This window comes from Pan paniscus, chromosome 15 (assembly GCF_029289425.2).
Source record: "Pan paniscus chromosome 15, NHGRI_mPanPan1-v2.0_pri, whole genome shotgun sequence".
NCBI lineage: Eukaryota > Metazoa > Chordata > Mammalia > Primates > Hominidae > Pan > Pan paniscus.
The window spans coordinates 100991548-101008101 of NC_073264.2; the positions used below are offsets into that span (position 1 = coordinate 100991548).

Sequence of the window (16554 nt, forward strand, 5' to 3'; positions counted from 1 at the left end):
TACTCTTCTTCAGTTTTGTGTTGGCTATTCTGGGTCTTTTGCCTTTGCATATAAACTTTAAATTCACTTTGTTGATATTTACAAAATAGCTTGCTGGAATTATGATTGGGAATGCATTGAATCTGTAGATCAAATTGAGAAGAATTGGCATCATAACAGTAATGAGTTTTCTAATCCGTGAACATGGAATATATCACCGTTTCTTTAGAACTTCTTTAATTTCTTTTATTATTATTTTGTTTTAGTTTTCTGCATTTAAATCCTGTAAATATTTTGGTAGATGTATATGCACCTATTTCATTTCTGGTACTATTATAAATGCCATTGTGTTTTAAATTTCAAATTCCAATTGTTCATTGCTGGTTCGTAGGAAAGTAGTTGACTTTTTTGTGTTAACCTTGTATCATGTAACAGTGTTACAAGAGGGTTTTTTTGGTCAATTCTTTGGGATTTTCTACATAGATATTTATATCATCTGCAAATAGACAGTTTTGTTTCTTCCTTCCCAGTCTGTATACCTTTTACTTCCTTTTCTTGACTTTTTGCACTAGCTAGGACTTGCAGTATGATGTTGAATGTATATAGTATAGTCATAATAACTATTTAATTGTTCTTGTCTACTAATCCTATTGTCTGTGTTATTTCTGGGTTAGTTTTGCTTGGTTGATTCTTCTATTTATTTTGGGTCATATTTTTGTGCATCTTTGAATGTCCAGTTGTTTTTTCGTGGAGGTCAGACATTGTGAATTTTGCCTCGTTGGGTGCTGGATATTTTTGAATTCCTATAAATATTTCGAGCTTTGTACTGAGGGTAGTTACTTGGAGACATTTTGATCCTTTTGGGTCTTGCTCTTAAGTTTGTTAGGGGGACCAGAGTAGGATTTAGTCTTGGGCAACATCCTCTGAGTCCTCTCCTTCCATGAGGCTGTGGATTATGAGGTTTTCCACTCTGCCTGATGGTGTCAGGGTATCAAGAACTATTCCCAGCTCTAGGTGAGCTCTGGTAATTGTTCTAATTTTTTTTTTTTTTTTGGATGATTTTTTTTTTTCAGTCTTGGGTAATTTCCTCACATGTAAATGCTGATAAATACTCACCGGAAGACTTGAAGGCAGGGTGTGGGAGGGTAATCTTTCCAGATCTCTGAAGTTTTTTCTCTTGGCAATGCTCTCTTCCCCATTACCCTCTCTGCGAACCCCAATCGTCTTGGCTGCCCTGGACTTACAGCCGTGTGTCTCAGCAACTTAGGGAGACTCAGGCTTTACCTGGGTTCCCTCCCTGTCTCACATCCTGGAAACTCTCCAGACTATCTGCTGGGCTAGTCCTAGGGTTCACCTCTTTTGTTTACTATCTTTCATTGATCACTCTTCCTCATTGTCTGGTGTCCAGGTGTTTGAAAGCTGATGTTTAATATATTTTGTCTGTTCTTTTAGCTGTTTAAGGTAGGAAGGTAATCTAATCACTGTTACTCCATCTTGGCTGGAAGCAGAAGTTGATGGCACTTTTTAAAAAGTAGCTACAGAATGTCAAAAAGGATTAAAAATTTTTTTACAGTAACAACGAATGTGGATGAGAGGTTAGAACTCAAACTTTCCTTTAGATTCTAACCTTAAACCGTTGTAGCTCCACCTTTTGATAGGAACCTAAAAGACAAGTTCTACCATAAAAACCTAGGTATTTTAGTATCTTCCATAGCCGAACATATCTATTGTTTTGTCCTGAAACAGTACCACCAGCCTGTTTTAGAAAGTTTTTTCTTGGAAAACTAGGTTTCTGGCTTTGGCCCCATTGGTGATTTTAAACCATTTGAACTGTGCTTTTCTTTTTGTTTTGTTGTTTTATTGTTTTTGAGAGAGGCTTACTCTGTCCCCCAGGCTGGAGAGCAGTGGTGCAATCACAGCTCACTGCAGCCCCAACCTCCCCAGCTCAAGCAATCCTCCTGCCTCAGCCTACCAAGTAGCTGGGACTACAGGCATGAACCATCATGTCTGGCTAATTTTTTAAATCTTTTGTAGAGACGGGGTCTCACTATGTTGCCCTGGCTGGTCTTGAACTCCTGGGCTCAACCACTCCCCCCACCTCAACCTTCCAAAGTGCTGGGATTACAGGCATAAGCCACCATGCCGGGCTACACTGTGCTTTTCTAAATTTTTATCTCAATTATTAAAGGACAGGCTCTTATGCAGGGGAATATTGTCTGAAACTAATCAAATTATTAAGTCAGGAAGACAACTAAATTTTTGGATGATGTAACCATATAGTACTTTAAATAGAAAAAAAGTTGTACTAATAGAAGTTAGTAGAAAAAATTTAGATAATAATAGCTTTTATTTTATTCTTTTTGCTGAAAGACTTTGAAACCATGGTGTAAAATAAAAAGTCATTAAAGCTACCTTTTTAGATACTTTTTGTTAAGTCAGTTTAGAAAGTGAGGATGTCTATCTGGAATGTGTGACAGATGTAACAAGTGAAAGTTGCAATAGTCTCCATGTAAAATAAAATTTGGACTGACAGTTTTAGATCTTTTTCAAGTTTTACTCTAATGCTCATTATTTTGTCTTCTCTCCCCTTCTCCATCTGCATAATTTTAATCTTTCCTTTCATGGTTAAGATTTGGCAACCTCGTGTGCCTTGCCAGGATCATTGTGAAAAAGCTGTAGTTTTTTTTTCTTTCTCCCGTCCAAGCTGTCCCAGAGCCTGGTGAGCCACCCTTGCCCTTGGTGTGGTGTAGCTACTGCGCCTCATAGCAAAAGGCCAAGTTTTAAAGCATAGTGCTTCACACGTTATCAGGAATTTATTTTCTGCTCAGCTGCAGGATCTCTTGTTTGCTTTAAAACTGTAAAGTGGAGTGGGGGAAAGCTATCAACAATCTTCAAGTGCCCAGGTCTTTTAGTTTCTGACAGAAACAAGAGCATTTCTGCAAAGGTTGGGGAGTGCGTGTGTGTGTGTGTGTGTGTGTGTGTGTGTGCGCGCGCGCATGTTTGTAGTATTTAGTAAACATTCCAAAGATTTCAAAGTCTCCAGGGCTCCACAGGATGTCTTTGTTGACTTCATAACTGTGGTTAGGCAAAATGAAATGAGAGTCCAGGATAGGTCAAGATAAGGTAATTAGCAAATTCCCTAAATACTCAACTAGAGAATTTCAATGGCCAGTCTTTTTACAGATGATTGTTCTTATTTTTCCTCTTTTGTTTTCAATTGCAATTCATTAATTGAAACGTAGTAACAGGCCTGAAGTTGTGTTCTGTACTCACCTATGTTTTGATGTTTATCTGTCTAGTCCTCATATTACTTTCTGGCAAGCTTGTGATTCTGGCATATAACAGTTGGGGCAGGGTGGGGGCTATTGATGTGATCCCTCATCTGTGTTCCTACATTTCTGTTATGGTTATTTGTTGGTCAGTCTCTTCTTGCTAGACTGAGTGCCCTTGGATTGGGGAGATCGCATTGCCCGGCACTAGGTCTGCCCAAGAAGGATGCTCAATATCATTGTACAGAATTAAACTGAAAGTTTGTTTCCTTTAAACTCCATGTCATCCAAGGTAAACAGTCACATGTTGCCTCTTAGGGTGATCTTGAGTATTTTTTCTCATCTCCATCACCACCATTATCCAACCTAAGGCTTGTAAAAGATCTTTATACCATTTCTTTCCAGATTCAAGAGGCTCTGCTGAAGTTCTTTTAATCAATATTCGATGACAACATTTTTATATCAGGCAAGGGTTGTTGTAGAGCTGTTTAAGATTCAATTATGTGAACATTAGTTCTTGAGCTTCATTTGAAACAGGTTTATTTTGAGGTGGGATCGATTCTTGTCATTTTCTATGAAGTGATGAACGTCAGAGCCGGAGCTCTTGTGGCAGGTCCAGCTTGGAGGTGAGCAGGACACAGGGTTCCTAACTGACCCAGATGATCCAAGGAGAACTGGGAGTCTGAGAACAGAAATAAAGCTGGAGCCCAGCCAGGAGTGGTACGCAGGGCTGCGAATCTGACAGCAAGGCCGAAATCCAGGCCCGCAAGTGGCAGAGCAATGACAGTTAATTGCTTTTCTGTACTGATTGCTTGTATGTTTCTTTTGCTATTGGATACTAATAGGATGACTCCGAATATGACAATAGAGTATAACTATTCCGTGAACAACGTATAATATGGAAAGTCTGCTTTATGTGAAATGTTTATCTGCAAATTATTGAGCAAAGGGTTATTATTTGTTACTGCTTAAATGATTGGTTTTAAACTACTAAATCTGGTAATTTTTTTTTCTAAATAGCATTTGTGTAATATTTTGGAAAAGGCAAAGTGATGTAAAAATTCTATGTGTATTTTACTTAGTACCACAGAAATCTCACTGGAATTAATACCTGTCATTTGGATGGAGAACTCATATGGTGAAAAGAGCCTAGGCTCACAGCTCACCCTCGGCTGGCCACATTCTGGCCGTGCAACCTTAGGCAAGGTGGACCAGAAACTCAGGTTCTCCTACTTCATCTGTGGCATGAGGGTGGCACCTCTGTGGGAGGGCGCTGTGTGGCGTGGGGACACTGGGCATGGGGACACTGCACCACAAAGCTTAGGCCCTGACATACAGCGGCTGGTGAATCAAGGGTGGCTATTATTGTTTTGGTGCTATCATTATTTTAAATAATTAAAGAAAATAAGAACATCTCACGATAAAGGGAACAGATTCTAAGTTAACCTTTTAAAATTACTAGGCCCCTTTAACCTCCGGGAATAACACTCAGATAACAATGTCTTAGTATTACTGGAAGATTTACAGAGTCAAGAGCCTGCTCTTATCCCTGGATAGTGAGATAATCACATGAATGGAGAAAAAAGCATGCTTCTCTCACCTTTTAATAGAGTGAAACACATCATGTTACCGGAAACCCTTTTGTTCTGTTTTTTACAGTAAGAGAAAAAGTAATTAAACTTCAAAGTCAGATCCTTAAATAGCTACATGAGGACCTATGGTAAAAGCAGAGCTACAAGGTCTTCTTTTTGCTTCTGAAACTGGGGGTGATGTAGGGGCTGCCCAGACCCATGGCATCCCTTGAAACTCAGAAAGAAGCCAGTGCTTGGCTGGGTTCTCATGAGAGTCAAGTTGGAGCTGGAGGCTGTGAGAGGTAACACTTGGCCTGTCCTTTTGCCACTGGTCGTGTGCTGCCAAGTGAGAGGGCTCGTGTGGCATCAAACCATGCCTTATCTTAAGGCTAACATCACATTTCCTCAACTTGGCCAGAGGTGCTGCAGAGAGAGACCTGCACAGTATTTGCAGAATTTGTTCAATAATTATTGTTAATCGTTGATTTCACTGAAGATCAATGTTTGCTTTTTGCTCTTATAAACAAAACAGGAATATTCATAACAATGGATTCTAGTAAGGCTCAAGTACCGTTTGTGTTGAGTGTCTGTATGCCGTCATAGTATTAGAAGTTTCATACACGTTAACATTCATCTTCACAGGAACGTCAGAAGGCAGGTGGTATTAGGTCACATAGCTAATAGGGGACAGATTAGGAATTGGCTACTGCCCAATTTGAATCCCAAATCAGTGCTCTCTCTCTTGTGCCTCTAAAGCGCCAGGACCCAGACAGGGCAGTATAGGTAACCCTTAGCAGACTACTCTCAACAGTGTTTGGCCCTTGACAAAATGCCACAAAGTTGGAACGTGTAGCCCTGAGAAGAGTTGTTGGCAGAGGCTGCAGAGTGGCTTTCAGAGTGGTTGGCCAGCTAAGACATCTGCATCAATGCCTCGCACCACTGGGGGTTCAGTTTTCCCTCTGATTAAATCTTGTCTACCCTGTGCCCATAGAGTCAGCATGTGCTGCGAGATCACAACCTGGGAGATCGTTCCCCAATACTGAGATAGAGACACTGCCCCATAGACGCAGTTACACACTGCCATGTGTAAACAGATCAGGAAAGGAGCAGGTACCCAGCCCAACCGGAGCTCCAGTTCACACAAAATTTTAGAAAACCCAAGAGGTAAAAGTTTAGAGAATATTGTCTTCTTCAAACCTCCCTCTAACACTGTAAAGTGATAATAGACAAGAATGTAAAAACTTGGGGGAAAAAAAGCTAAAGCTCAATTATTGACACTGTTTTAATGACCTCCACAGATAGATTTGAGAGGTATAGGAGCAAAAATGACTTTAAAATAAATAAGTTGTTAAAGTTTTATTGGTGCTGCATTCCCAACCTGAGGTTTTCTTTGATGAAATTCAGATGAAATTTCACATCTTGTGCTGTGGAATCCTATGAAATGCTTAGAGATTCAAATGGTTTGTGTTGGTTAAAGCAAGCTTTAGGCTTTGTTCTTCATTATGCTAATCAGTTTTTCCCCCAGCTTAATTGAAGTGTAAAGTCATTTGAACAACACTGGTCTTTTCTGTACACAAGAAGGTTAAGAACCTCAGACAGCTCATGCTGCTGCCAAGAAGTCTCCCAGTCATATTCTTCAGATTAATTACCTGCAGAAACAGAAGTAAGAAAATCCATTACAGGTTAAAGCAATGATTTTGGCAGGATCTGAAAAGCACTAGGATTATGTCATGGGGAAAACTTCAGCAAATCTCACAAATGGGGGCTCTCCTAAGCAGATCTGACATTTCGGTTTTTAACCATTTGTATTTGAAGGCAAATATTGAGGTGGTGGGGGTTTTTATTAAAATATTAAAATCAAACTTTTTCCTATATAAATTCAGCAATATAATTTAAATATTCTGATTTGTGCAGTTTTATTAAAGCCACTGAGACCACAGTGATGCTAAAGTTTTTGAATGCAGGGAGCAGGCCAGTCTTGCCTTACTCTGTATGTTGTTTTATAATATTGATTTGAAAATGCAAGGTTATACTACAGAGACCAACTTTTTCCTCCTCAATCCTGTGCTGGCAGCCACAATAAATGTGCTTGAGTCCCAGCAGTGAGCGTGTGTGCCTTCTCTAGAAGCTGCTGTCTGCACGAACAACCCAAAAATGTCATAGAAATGCACAGTTCTAGGCTGGGTGTGGTGGCTCATGCCTGTGTAATCCCAGCACTTTGAGACGCTGAGGCAGGATAATCGTTTGAGGCTAGGAGTTCAAGACCAGCCTGTGCAACATAATGAGACCACATCTCTATAAAAAGTTTAAAAATTACCTAGATGTGGTGGTGTGCATCTGTACTTCCAACTACTCGGGAGGCTGAGATAGGAGGATTGTTTGAGCCCAGGTCAAGGCTCCAGTGAGCTGTAATCGCACCACTGCACTCCAGCCTGGGCAACAGAGTGAGACACTATTGCTAAAGAAAAAAAATAAATGCATGAGTCTATGCTACAGATTCTTTCATGATTTAAAAAGCAAATATTAATTATGCACTAATTTCTAATTATTCAGTGCTAATTTGCATAACCGTTGAGACAGCACATAGGAATTTTGTTAAACTTGGATTTATTTTGGTAATTTTTATTGGAAACAACAACAACAATAGTAACAATAACTTAATTACAGCTTATATTTATTTATACATGCACTATATGCAAAAATGTATTCTAAGTACTCTAAATGTGTCAACTCATTTAATATTATAACAACCCTATGAAATACTCTTGTTGCACCTATTTTATACATAGAGGCAGATAGAGATTAAGTAATTTGTCCTAGGTCATGTAGCTAGTAAGTGGCAGAGCTGGGATTTGAACCCAGGTAGCTTGACTCCATAGTCCGTGCTCTTAAAGACTGAAGTCTATGCCTCTTCTGCCAGTGCTGTCAACACTGACTTAGCTCTAGAATGTCTTCTCCTACCTTAGTAGAACTCTCCCTGCCTTCCGCCTGAGGCCAGAGACCTTCCCAGGTAGGTGTGTGTTGACCCAGCGTCCTACACAATGGTTGTTACACCAACCTGACTCTGCCTTCTTTTATTCACACATTAGAAGATTTCACTGAACTGTTTAATTACTCCTCAGAGGGAAGACAGATATAAAATACCTTCTTATCTTCCCCACTTCTGTCTCCCAGTGGCATGACATTTTGAAGTGAGATTTTCTTTCCCTCCTATCCAAAGTCAAAGGAGAAATGGAGAAATTCCACAGAACTACTGTCCATTCACAAGAAGTTACATAGCACTTAAGGACAGTCTCTTTCCCTTGAGCAATAAGTACTTAGTTTTCATTGAAATATTTCTCTGCTGAGCTCTCATAGTATAATAGCAACCAATCCCAACAAGCAAAAATAACTTGTAAATTTGCAAAACCAGGCCAGGCGCAGTGGCTCACACCTGTAATCCCAGCACTTTGGGAGGCCGAGGCGGGCGGATCACAAGGTCAGGGGTTCAAGACCAACCTGGCCCACATAGCGAAACCCCGTCTCTACTGAAAATACAAAAATTAGCCGAGCATGGTGGTGTGTGCCTGTAGTCCCAGCTACTGGGGAGGCTGAGGCAGGAGAATCACCTGAATCTGGGAGGTGGAGGTTGCAGTGAGCTGAGATCATACCACCGCACTCCAGCTTGGGCAACAGAGTGAGACTTTGTCAAAAAAAAAAAAAAAATTGGCAAAACCAATGAGTGGACCTTATCTTACTTAAACGCTCATAAAATTACTTTATTTTATATATTAACATTCAATAAAAACTGTCATTTTTGAGATAATTCTATGTGTTTTAACAAAGTATGGTTTAATGTAACAACCACCACTAAGGATATAGAACATTCCAATTACCTTCAAAATTCCCTTGTGCAGTGTCCCCAACCCAACATTTGGCAACCACTGATCCATTCTCCTTCATTACAGTTTTGTCTTTGGAGAATGTCATATACATGGAATAGTACAGGATGTAACCTTTTGAGATGGGCTTTCTTCATTCAGTGTAATGCCTTTGAGACCCATGCAAGTTGTTTTGTGTATCAGTCATTCATCCCATTTTATTACTGAGTATATTCCATTGTATGAGTGCACCACAGTTTATCCATTCACCAGTTGAAGGGCCTTTGAGTTGTTTCCAGTTTCTATCAAGTCTGAACAGAGCCACCAGAAACATTGGCGTATCGGTTTTTGTATGAATATTGTTCATTTTTCTAGAGCAAATACTTAAGAATTGCTAGGTCATATGGGAAATATGTGTTTATAAGAAAATGGTAAACTGTTTTCCAGGGTGGTCGTGTCATTTTGTGTGCCCACCAGCAGTGGGGGAGAGTGTGTTTCATTTGCTCCATATTCTCACTGCACTTGCTTTTGTCAGCATTTTTACTTTTAACCATCCTAATAGATGTGTAATAATATCTCATTGTAGTTTTAATTTGCATTTCCATAATGACTAATGATGTTGAACATCTTTTCCTGTGCCTGCTTGTTACCTGAATAACCTCTTTGGTGGTCTATTTAAGTCTTTTGCCCAGTTTTCCCCTTGCCTATTTTTAAAATTGGATTGTTTTCTCACTGTTGAGTTTGTAAAGTTCTTTATATTTCTCATTCAATAGAGAGAAACAGAAAAAGAGGACGCGCACACATCCCCATCAGTACTCCTAACAAACAGTATGGATTCTACATTGGGAGCATAAAGAATGGTATATTTAGTTCTAGGAGAGGAGGAGCATGAGAAAAGGATATTTGCAAGTTGTTCTTGCTTTATAGTTTTACTTCTTTAAAGAGATATGCTTAAGACATAGTTTTAAAAAGACTTACACAATATTTTTTTTGTAAGAGCTTAGCAGCTCTCTTGGTTAATAGATATGTTATTCTCTCTCAGAAGTGCCATAGACACACTTGAAAATTATTTCTATGTGTGAAACAATTATCTGTTACTTAGAAAATTGACAGAGCCTGGCTGGGCGCTGAGGCTCACGCCTGTAATCCCAGCACTTTGGGAAGCCGAGGTGGTTGGATCACCTGAGGTCAGGAGTTCAAGACCAGCCTGGCCAATGTGGTGAAACCCCATCCTACTAAAAATACAAAAATTAGCCAGCGTTGGTGGCGGGTGCCTGTAATCCCAGCTACTCAGGAGGCTGAGGCAGAATTGCTTGAACCCAGGAGGCGGCGGTTGCAGTGAGCTGAGATCACGCCACTGCACTCCAGCCTGGGCAATAGAGCAGGACTCTGTCTCAAAAAAAAAAAAAAAAGAAAAAGAAAAAAGAAAATTGACAGAGCCTGAATTTAAGGGCAAGACAGAATTATTTATCCAGGAAGCAGAAGTTACAAGGTGGCAGATTTCAATGTCAGAGGCCACTTATTATTATCTAAATATTCCATATGTTTTCATATTTCTGCGTTTTTGTTTAAATTGCTTGTTTCCTTTGCTTGGAATGCCATTCTTATTTTTCCAGCTGGTGATTTTTTTTTTTTTTTTTTTTGAGACAGAGTCTTGCTCTGTCACCCAGGCTGGAGTGCAGTGGCGCAATCTCGGCTTACTGCAACCTTCACCTCCCAGGTTCAAGCGATTCTCCTGCCTCAGCCTCCCGAGTAGCTGGGACTACAGGTGTGTGCCACCATGCCCAGCTAATTTTTGTATTTTTAGTAGAGATGGGGTTTTGCCATGTTGGCCAGACTGGTCTCAAACTCCTGACCTCAGGTGATCCACCCACCTTGGCATCCCAAAGTGCTGAGATTACAGGCATGAGCCACCACCCCCAGCCCTGGTGAATATTTTTATTCTTCAAGGCCAACCCCTGCTTGATCCCATTTTTCCAAATACAGCTAATATTTTCTTTGTTCACTTATCACTTTATATGTTTATATAACTTATCAAATTATTTTAGAAATTTGTAGGCAGGTGTCTTCTCCACTAGGCAGAGAGCTTCTTAAGGATAGCTGTGTGAGTGAATCATCTTTTATCCCTAACAACTAATTTAATGCATGCTTCAAAAGAGATACTTATTTACCCATTTATTCATTAATTTACCAAATATTTATTGAGTTCTCACTGTATGTTAGGTTGAGGGGCAGAGTAGTGAACCAACAGAAAAGATTCCTGCTTTATGGAGCTTACATTTTGTTGACCTTTTCAGATAACCAGATTCTCCTTTTCTAAAACAGTGGTTTTAAAGCTATTAGTTTTCCTCAAAGCCCTGCTTTAGCTGCATCCCATGTATTTTGCTATGTTGTATTTTCATTATCATTTGATTAAAATTTTTTCTAATTTCTCCTGATACCTTCTTTGATCCAATGATTATTTAGAAATGTATTGCTTCATTTCCAAATATTTGTAGTTGATTTCTAACAATATCATTGTGGTCAGAGAACATACTCTTCCCATCTTTAAATTTATTCCGATCTGTTTAATGACCCAGAATATGATGTGTCCTGAAAATGTACCGTATGCACTGCTATTGTTAGCTACCGTTTTCTCTACGTATCAGTTAAGTCAACGCAGTTTATAGTGTTGTTCAAATATTCTATGTCTGTACTGGTTTTTTGTTTGTTTGTTTTAAGATAGAATCTCATTCTGTTTTTGAGGCTGGAGTGCAGTGGCGTGATCATAGTTCACTGTAGCCCTGATCTCCTGGGCTCCATGATTCTCCCACCTAAGCCTCCCAAGTAGCTAGGACTACAGGCATATGCCACCATGCCTGGCTAATTTTTAAATTTTTTATAGAGATGAGATCTTGCTATACCACCCAAGCTTTTATTTATTTTTTTTATTAGTTGTTCTATCAGTTGCTGAGAGAGGGACATTAAAATCTTCAGGAAAAATTATAGAATTGTCTGTTTCTAACTTTAATTCTGTCAGTTTTGCTTCATGTATTTTAAAGCTCTATTAGGCACATATGATTGCAGTGTTTTTCTGATAATTGACCCTTTTTTCATTATGAAATGGCCCTTTTTATTTCTGGTAATACATTTTGACATCTATTTTATCTGATATTAATATTGCCATCCAGCCTTTTTATGCTTATTATTTCCATGGTATATATTTTTTCCATTCATATACTTTCAATCTATCTGTGTCTTTGTATTTAAAGTGTATCTCTTGTAGACAGCATATAGTTGGGTTTTGCTTTTTTAAAAAAAAATTATTCTGCCATCCTCTGCCTTTTAATTGGTGTGTTTAATGAAATTATTGCTTTAATGTAACATGTAATAGAATTATTGCTATATTGGGTTTGAGTTTAGCATTTTATTTTTTGTTTTTTACTTGTCTTTTTTGTATCTCTGTTACTCTTTTCTTTCCTTCTTTTGAATTATTTGAATATAGAATTTCATTTTAAATTTTCTGTTGGCTTTTTAGCTACACTCCTTTGCATTATTCTTTAGTCATTTATGAGGGATCACAATATACATCTGTGACTTTTCCACTACAGTTAATACTAACCCCTTACAGTTAATAATAACTGCTTACATGAGATCTATTGTACAACATTGTGACTAACATATGTATAATTAATAACATGTATGTATTCTTGAGAACCACTAAGAGAGTAGATTTTAAGTGTTCTTACCACAAAAATAAGTATGTGAGGTAATGCATGTGTGTGTTAGCTCAATTTAGCCATTCCACAATGTATATATATATATTTTAAAACATGTTGTGTACAATATATACAATTTTTGCCAATTAAAATAAATGAAAGCCACTTATAATTAATGACATATACTTCATATAAAATACTGAAATCTTGCAACTTGTAGATCCATATTTACCCCATCTTTTATGTTATGGTACTCGTATTTATTACATAAAAATACATTATAAACCCTATAAGACAATATTTTAATTTCTGTCTTTAAAAGTTTGAAGGTTCAAGGCTGGGCACAGTGGCTAACACCTGTAATCCCAGCACTTTGGGAGGATGAAGCAGGATCACTTGAGGCCATGGATTCAAGACCAGCCTGGGCAACACAGTGAGACCCTGCCTCTATAAAAAATTTAAAAATTAGCCAAGTGTGGTGGGGTGCGCCTGTAGTCCCAGATCCTCAGAAGGCTGAGGTGGGAGGATCACTTGAGCCTAGGGGGTGAAGGCTGCAGTGAGCTGTGATCACACCACTGTACTCCATCCAGCCTGGGCAACAGAGTAAGACCCTGTCAAAAAAATAAATAAATAAAACAAGGTTTCATAATAACATAAAAGGAAAAAGGAAAAAAATGAGTCTTCGAACTGATGCAGGTATTATTTCCAGTGCTCTTCATTTTTTTCTGAGGGTCTGAGTTTGATCTTATATAATTTTTCTTTAGCCTGAAGAACTTTCATTAGCATTTCTTGCAGTGCAGGTCTTTTGATGATTAATTCTTTCTGGTTTTGTTACTCTGAAAATGTCTTTATTTTGCTTGCTTTCTTGGAAGATATTTTGCTGGATGTAAAATTCTGAATTTAGTTTTTTCTCACGCGGTACTTTAAAGATGTAGTTCCGCTCTCTTCTGGTCTCCGTAGTTCATGATAAGTCAGCTGTTAATCAGACTGCAGGTCTTTTGTATTTAATATGTCATTTTTCTCTTGCTGCTTTTGGTATTTGTTCTTTATCTTTGGTTTTCAACAGTTTGACTATAATGTACCTTGAGGTGGGCTGTTTTGCATTTATTTTGCTTAGTCTTTGATTAGTATCTCATAATTGTGTGTGCGTATTTGTGTGTGTGTGTGTGTGTGTGTGTGTGTGTGTATTTATTTATTTATTTATTTATTTTGAGACAGAGTATTGCTCTGTTGCCCAGGCTGGAGTGCAGTGGTGCAATCTTGGCTCACTGCAACTTCTGCCTCCTGGGTTCAAGTGATGCTCCCACCTGAGCCTCCCAAGTAGCTGGGACTATAGACGCGCACCACCACACCCAGCTAATTTTTGAATTTTTAGTAGAGATGGGGTTTCACCCTATTGGCCAGGCTGGTCTCGAACACCTGACCTTAGGTGATCCGTTTGCCTTGGCCTCCCAAAGTGATGGGATTACAGACATGAGCCACGGCACCTGGCCTGTAATTGTGTATTTGTGTTCATTAAATTTGTGCTATTTTGGCCATTTATTTGTTTGTTTTGTTTTTGCACCACTGCACTCCAGCCTGGGCGACCCTGTCACCCGGGGTCTTGCTCTGTCACCCAGGCTGGAGTGCAGTGGTGCAATCTCAGCTCACTGCAGCCTTGACCTCTCGGGCCCCAAGAAACTGCCCCACCTCAGCCTCCTGAGTAGCTGGTACTACAGGCACATACCACCACACCTGGCTAATTTTTTTTTTTTTTGGTATTTTGTAGAGGCAGAGTTTTGTCATGTTGCCTAGGCTGATATCAAACTCCTGCGCTCAAGCAGTCTGCCTACCTCAGGCTCCCAAAGTGTTCTCTGTGTTCTCTGGTTGGAGCACAGTAAGTGAAGGGAAGAATGATGTACAATGAGATTGGAGAGGCGAAGAAGATCACGGAGAGGTTTATAGACCCTGATAAGGAGTTGGAAATTATGATTCTGAGTAAGAAAATATGATTACCATAATTGTAAGGGTAGCTTGCCAAACTCATATTGCTTTATCCTTCAGAGTCTTGACCAATGGATAGGGTGGCCTTGTGATTGTATGACCTACCTGTCAGTTAACATAGTTGGAACAGAAGCTAGAAGACCATGCAGACTGGGTTTCTGCAGTGTGTGGGAAGTTGAAGTGGACGTATTCTAACATCCCTTCCACTGCTGAGGTTCTCCGGTATCGCTGAAAACAAGTTGGCCTCCATGTAGAAAAGTATAATGTCAATTAAAACCACACTTTATAATGAAGAGTGCAAATGTAGAGAATGAAAAGACCATTGTAGAATGAAGAGTTGTAGTTACACACAGCTAAAGATTTCACGTGATTTCTGCTTAAGAGCAGTATCTGTAGTCCGTAAGTGTTACTATGTTAAAACAATGGGCTTAAAACAGCGTGCTAGATAGATCTGATTTCCGGGGAACACTTAAAGCTCACTTGATCCTTTCTTTGGTTTAGATGACAGCGCTTCTGCTGCAAGTAGCATGGAGGTGACAGACCGCATTGCTTCACTGGAGCAGAGAGTCCAGATGCAAGAAGACGACATCCAGCTGCTCAAATCAGCTCTAGCTGATGTGGTTCGGCGGCTGAACATTACTGAGGAACAGCAGGCCGTGCTTAACAGGAAAGGACCTACCAAAGGTGGGCATTCGAGTGACACAGGAACTTTAGCAGAATTGGTCTCGTGGCAGAATCTTGCTCTAGCAAACACATTGTGCTCTTTAATATTGACAGAGAATCAAAACTTAGAATAACAATAAAACAGTCTTAGCACTGTCAACATAATCACACGACGTATGATGGTATTTTGGGGCTTGATGTTGGTGAATTGTACAGCCCAGTGATGTACATTTGTAGGTGATCATTAAATGCTTGTTGAGTCAAGGAAGGAACAGTCCAAATGGACCACTGAGAACAGTTCTTTTTTTTTTGAGACAGAGTCTCGCTCTGTCGCCCAGGCTAGAGTGCAGTGGCGCGATCTGGGCTCACTGCCAGCTCTGCCTCCTGGGTTCACGCCATTCTCCTGCCTCAGCCCCACGAGTAGCTGGGACTACAGGCACCCGCCACCACGCCCGGCTTATTTTTTGTATTTTTAGTAGAGACAAGAGTTTCTCCGTGTTAGCCAGGATGGTCTCGATCTCCTGACCTCGTGATCCGCCCACCTCGGCCTCCCAAAGTGCTGGGATTACAGGCGTGAGCCACCGCGCCCGGCCGAGAACAGTGCTTTATCAAGATTCTCTGGGATGGAGAGAGCTTGCAGAAAGAACCACGATCCTTTGGGCCACTTTTGGAGGTTGTTCTACCTAGCTTTTTTTTGAAAACTGTTATCTCTTTCTATGCACTTAGCTTATACTATCATTCAGTTCAGCATAGCAACACTCGATCATATGCCACATTCAAAGCTCTGAGCCAAGCACTGGGGGTGCAGAGGTGGCAGGCCTCCCTCTGAGGAGCTCAGAGTCCTATGTTATCATTAGCTCTTCCCCTCTTCTAGCTGCAAAGCAAGCCACTCTCATGCAAAGCCCAGTGTTCCTTTTGAATCTCCTCTGCTGTCCACAAGGACATCACCTGCTACAGAGCTCTGTCCCTGGTAGATTTCTAGCAAATTTAAGTCATCATTTCATGTCCCTGTGGCTCTTGGGAATGAGATATTAAAAAGCAATATTTGTGTTAAATAATTTTGTCATTATCTTCTTAGAAGATAATGGAATTAGACAATTAGACAATGTTGGAAATAAAACGCCTCCTAACAATTTCTGTCCAGCTAGCTGGCGCCCTCATGTCTACATGAACTTGCAAATGGCTCATCTTTAGCCAGAATCACTCTTCCTCGTGACTAACTGTAGAAAAGAGAATTCGTCTTGGCTGTAAGATGCCTTTGGCTAAAACGTTTTTTGAGATTACAACATTTAGATGTTCCTTTAAAAATACCTTTCATTGGCTGGGCACAGTGGCACACGCCTGTAATCCCAGCACTTTGGAAGGCTGAGGCGGTCAGATCACCTGAGCCCAGGAGTTCAAGACCCATCTAGGCAACATAGTGAGACCTCATCCCTACAAAAAATTTAAAAATTAGCTGGATGCGGTAGCAAGTGCCCGTGGTCCCAGCTACTCAGGAGGCTGAGGTAGGAGGATTGCTTGAGCCTAGGAG

General features: G+C 39.9%; 1 protein-coding gene across 5 annotated transcripts in view; it reads left to right on the plus strand.

The window, feature by feature from the left end:
* Window positions 1-16554, plus strand: part of EML1 (EMAP like 1) — a 203668-nt gene that overhangs the window by 98204 nt on the left and 88910 nt on the right. For all 5 annotated transcript variants that reach the window (XM_034938124.2, XM_034938121.2, XM_003832851.5 and 2 more), the window contains exon 2: window positions 14862-15044. In XM_034938124.2, coding sequence (XP_034794015.1) covers window positions 14862-15044 — 183 coding nt within the window. The remainder of the gene's footprint in view (window positions 1-14861; window positions 15045-16554) is intronic.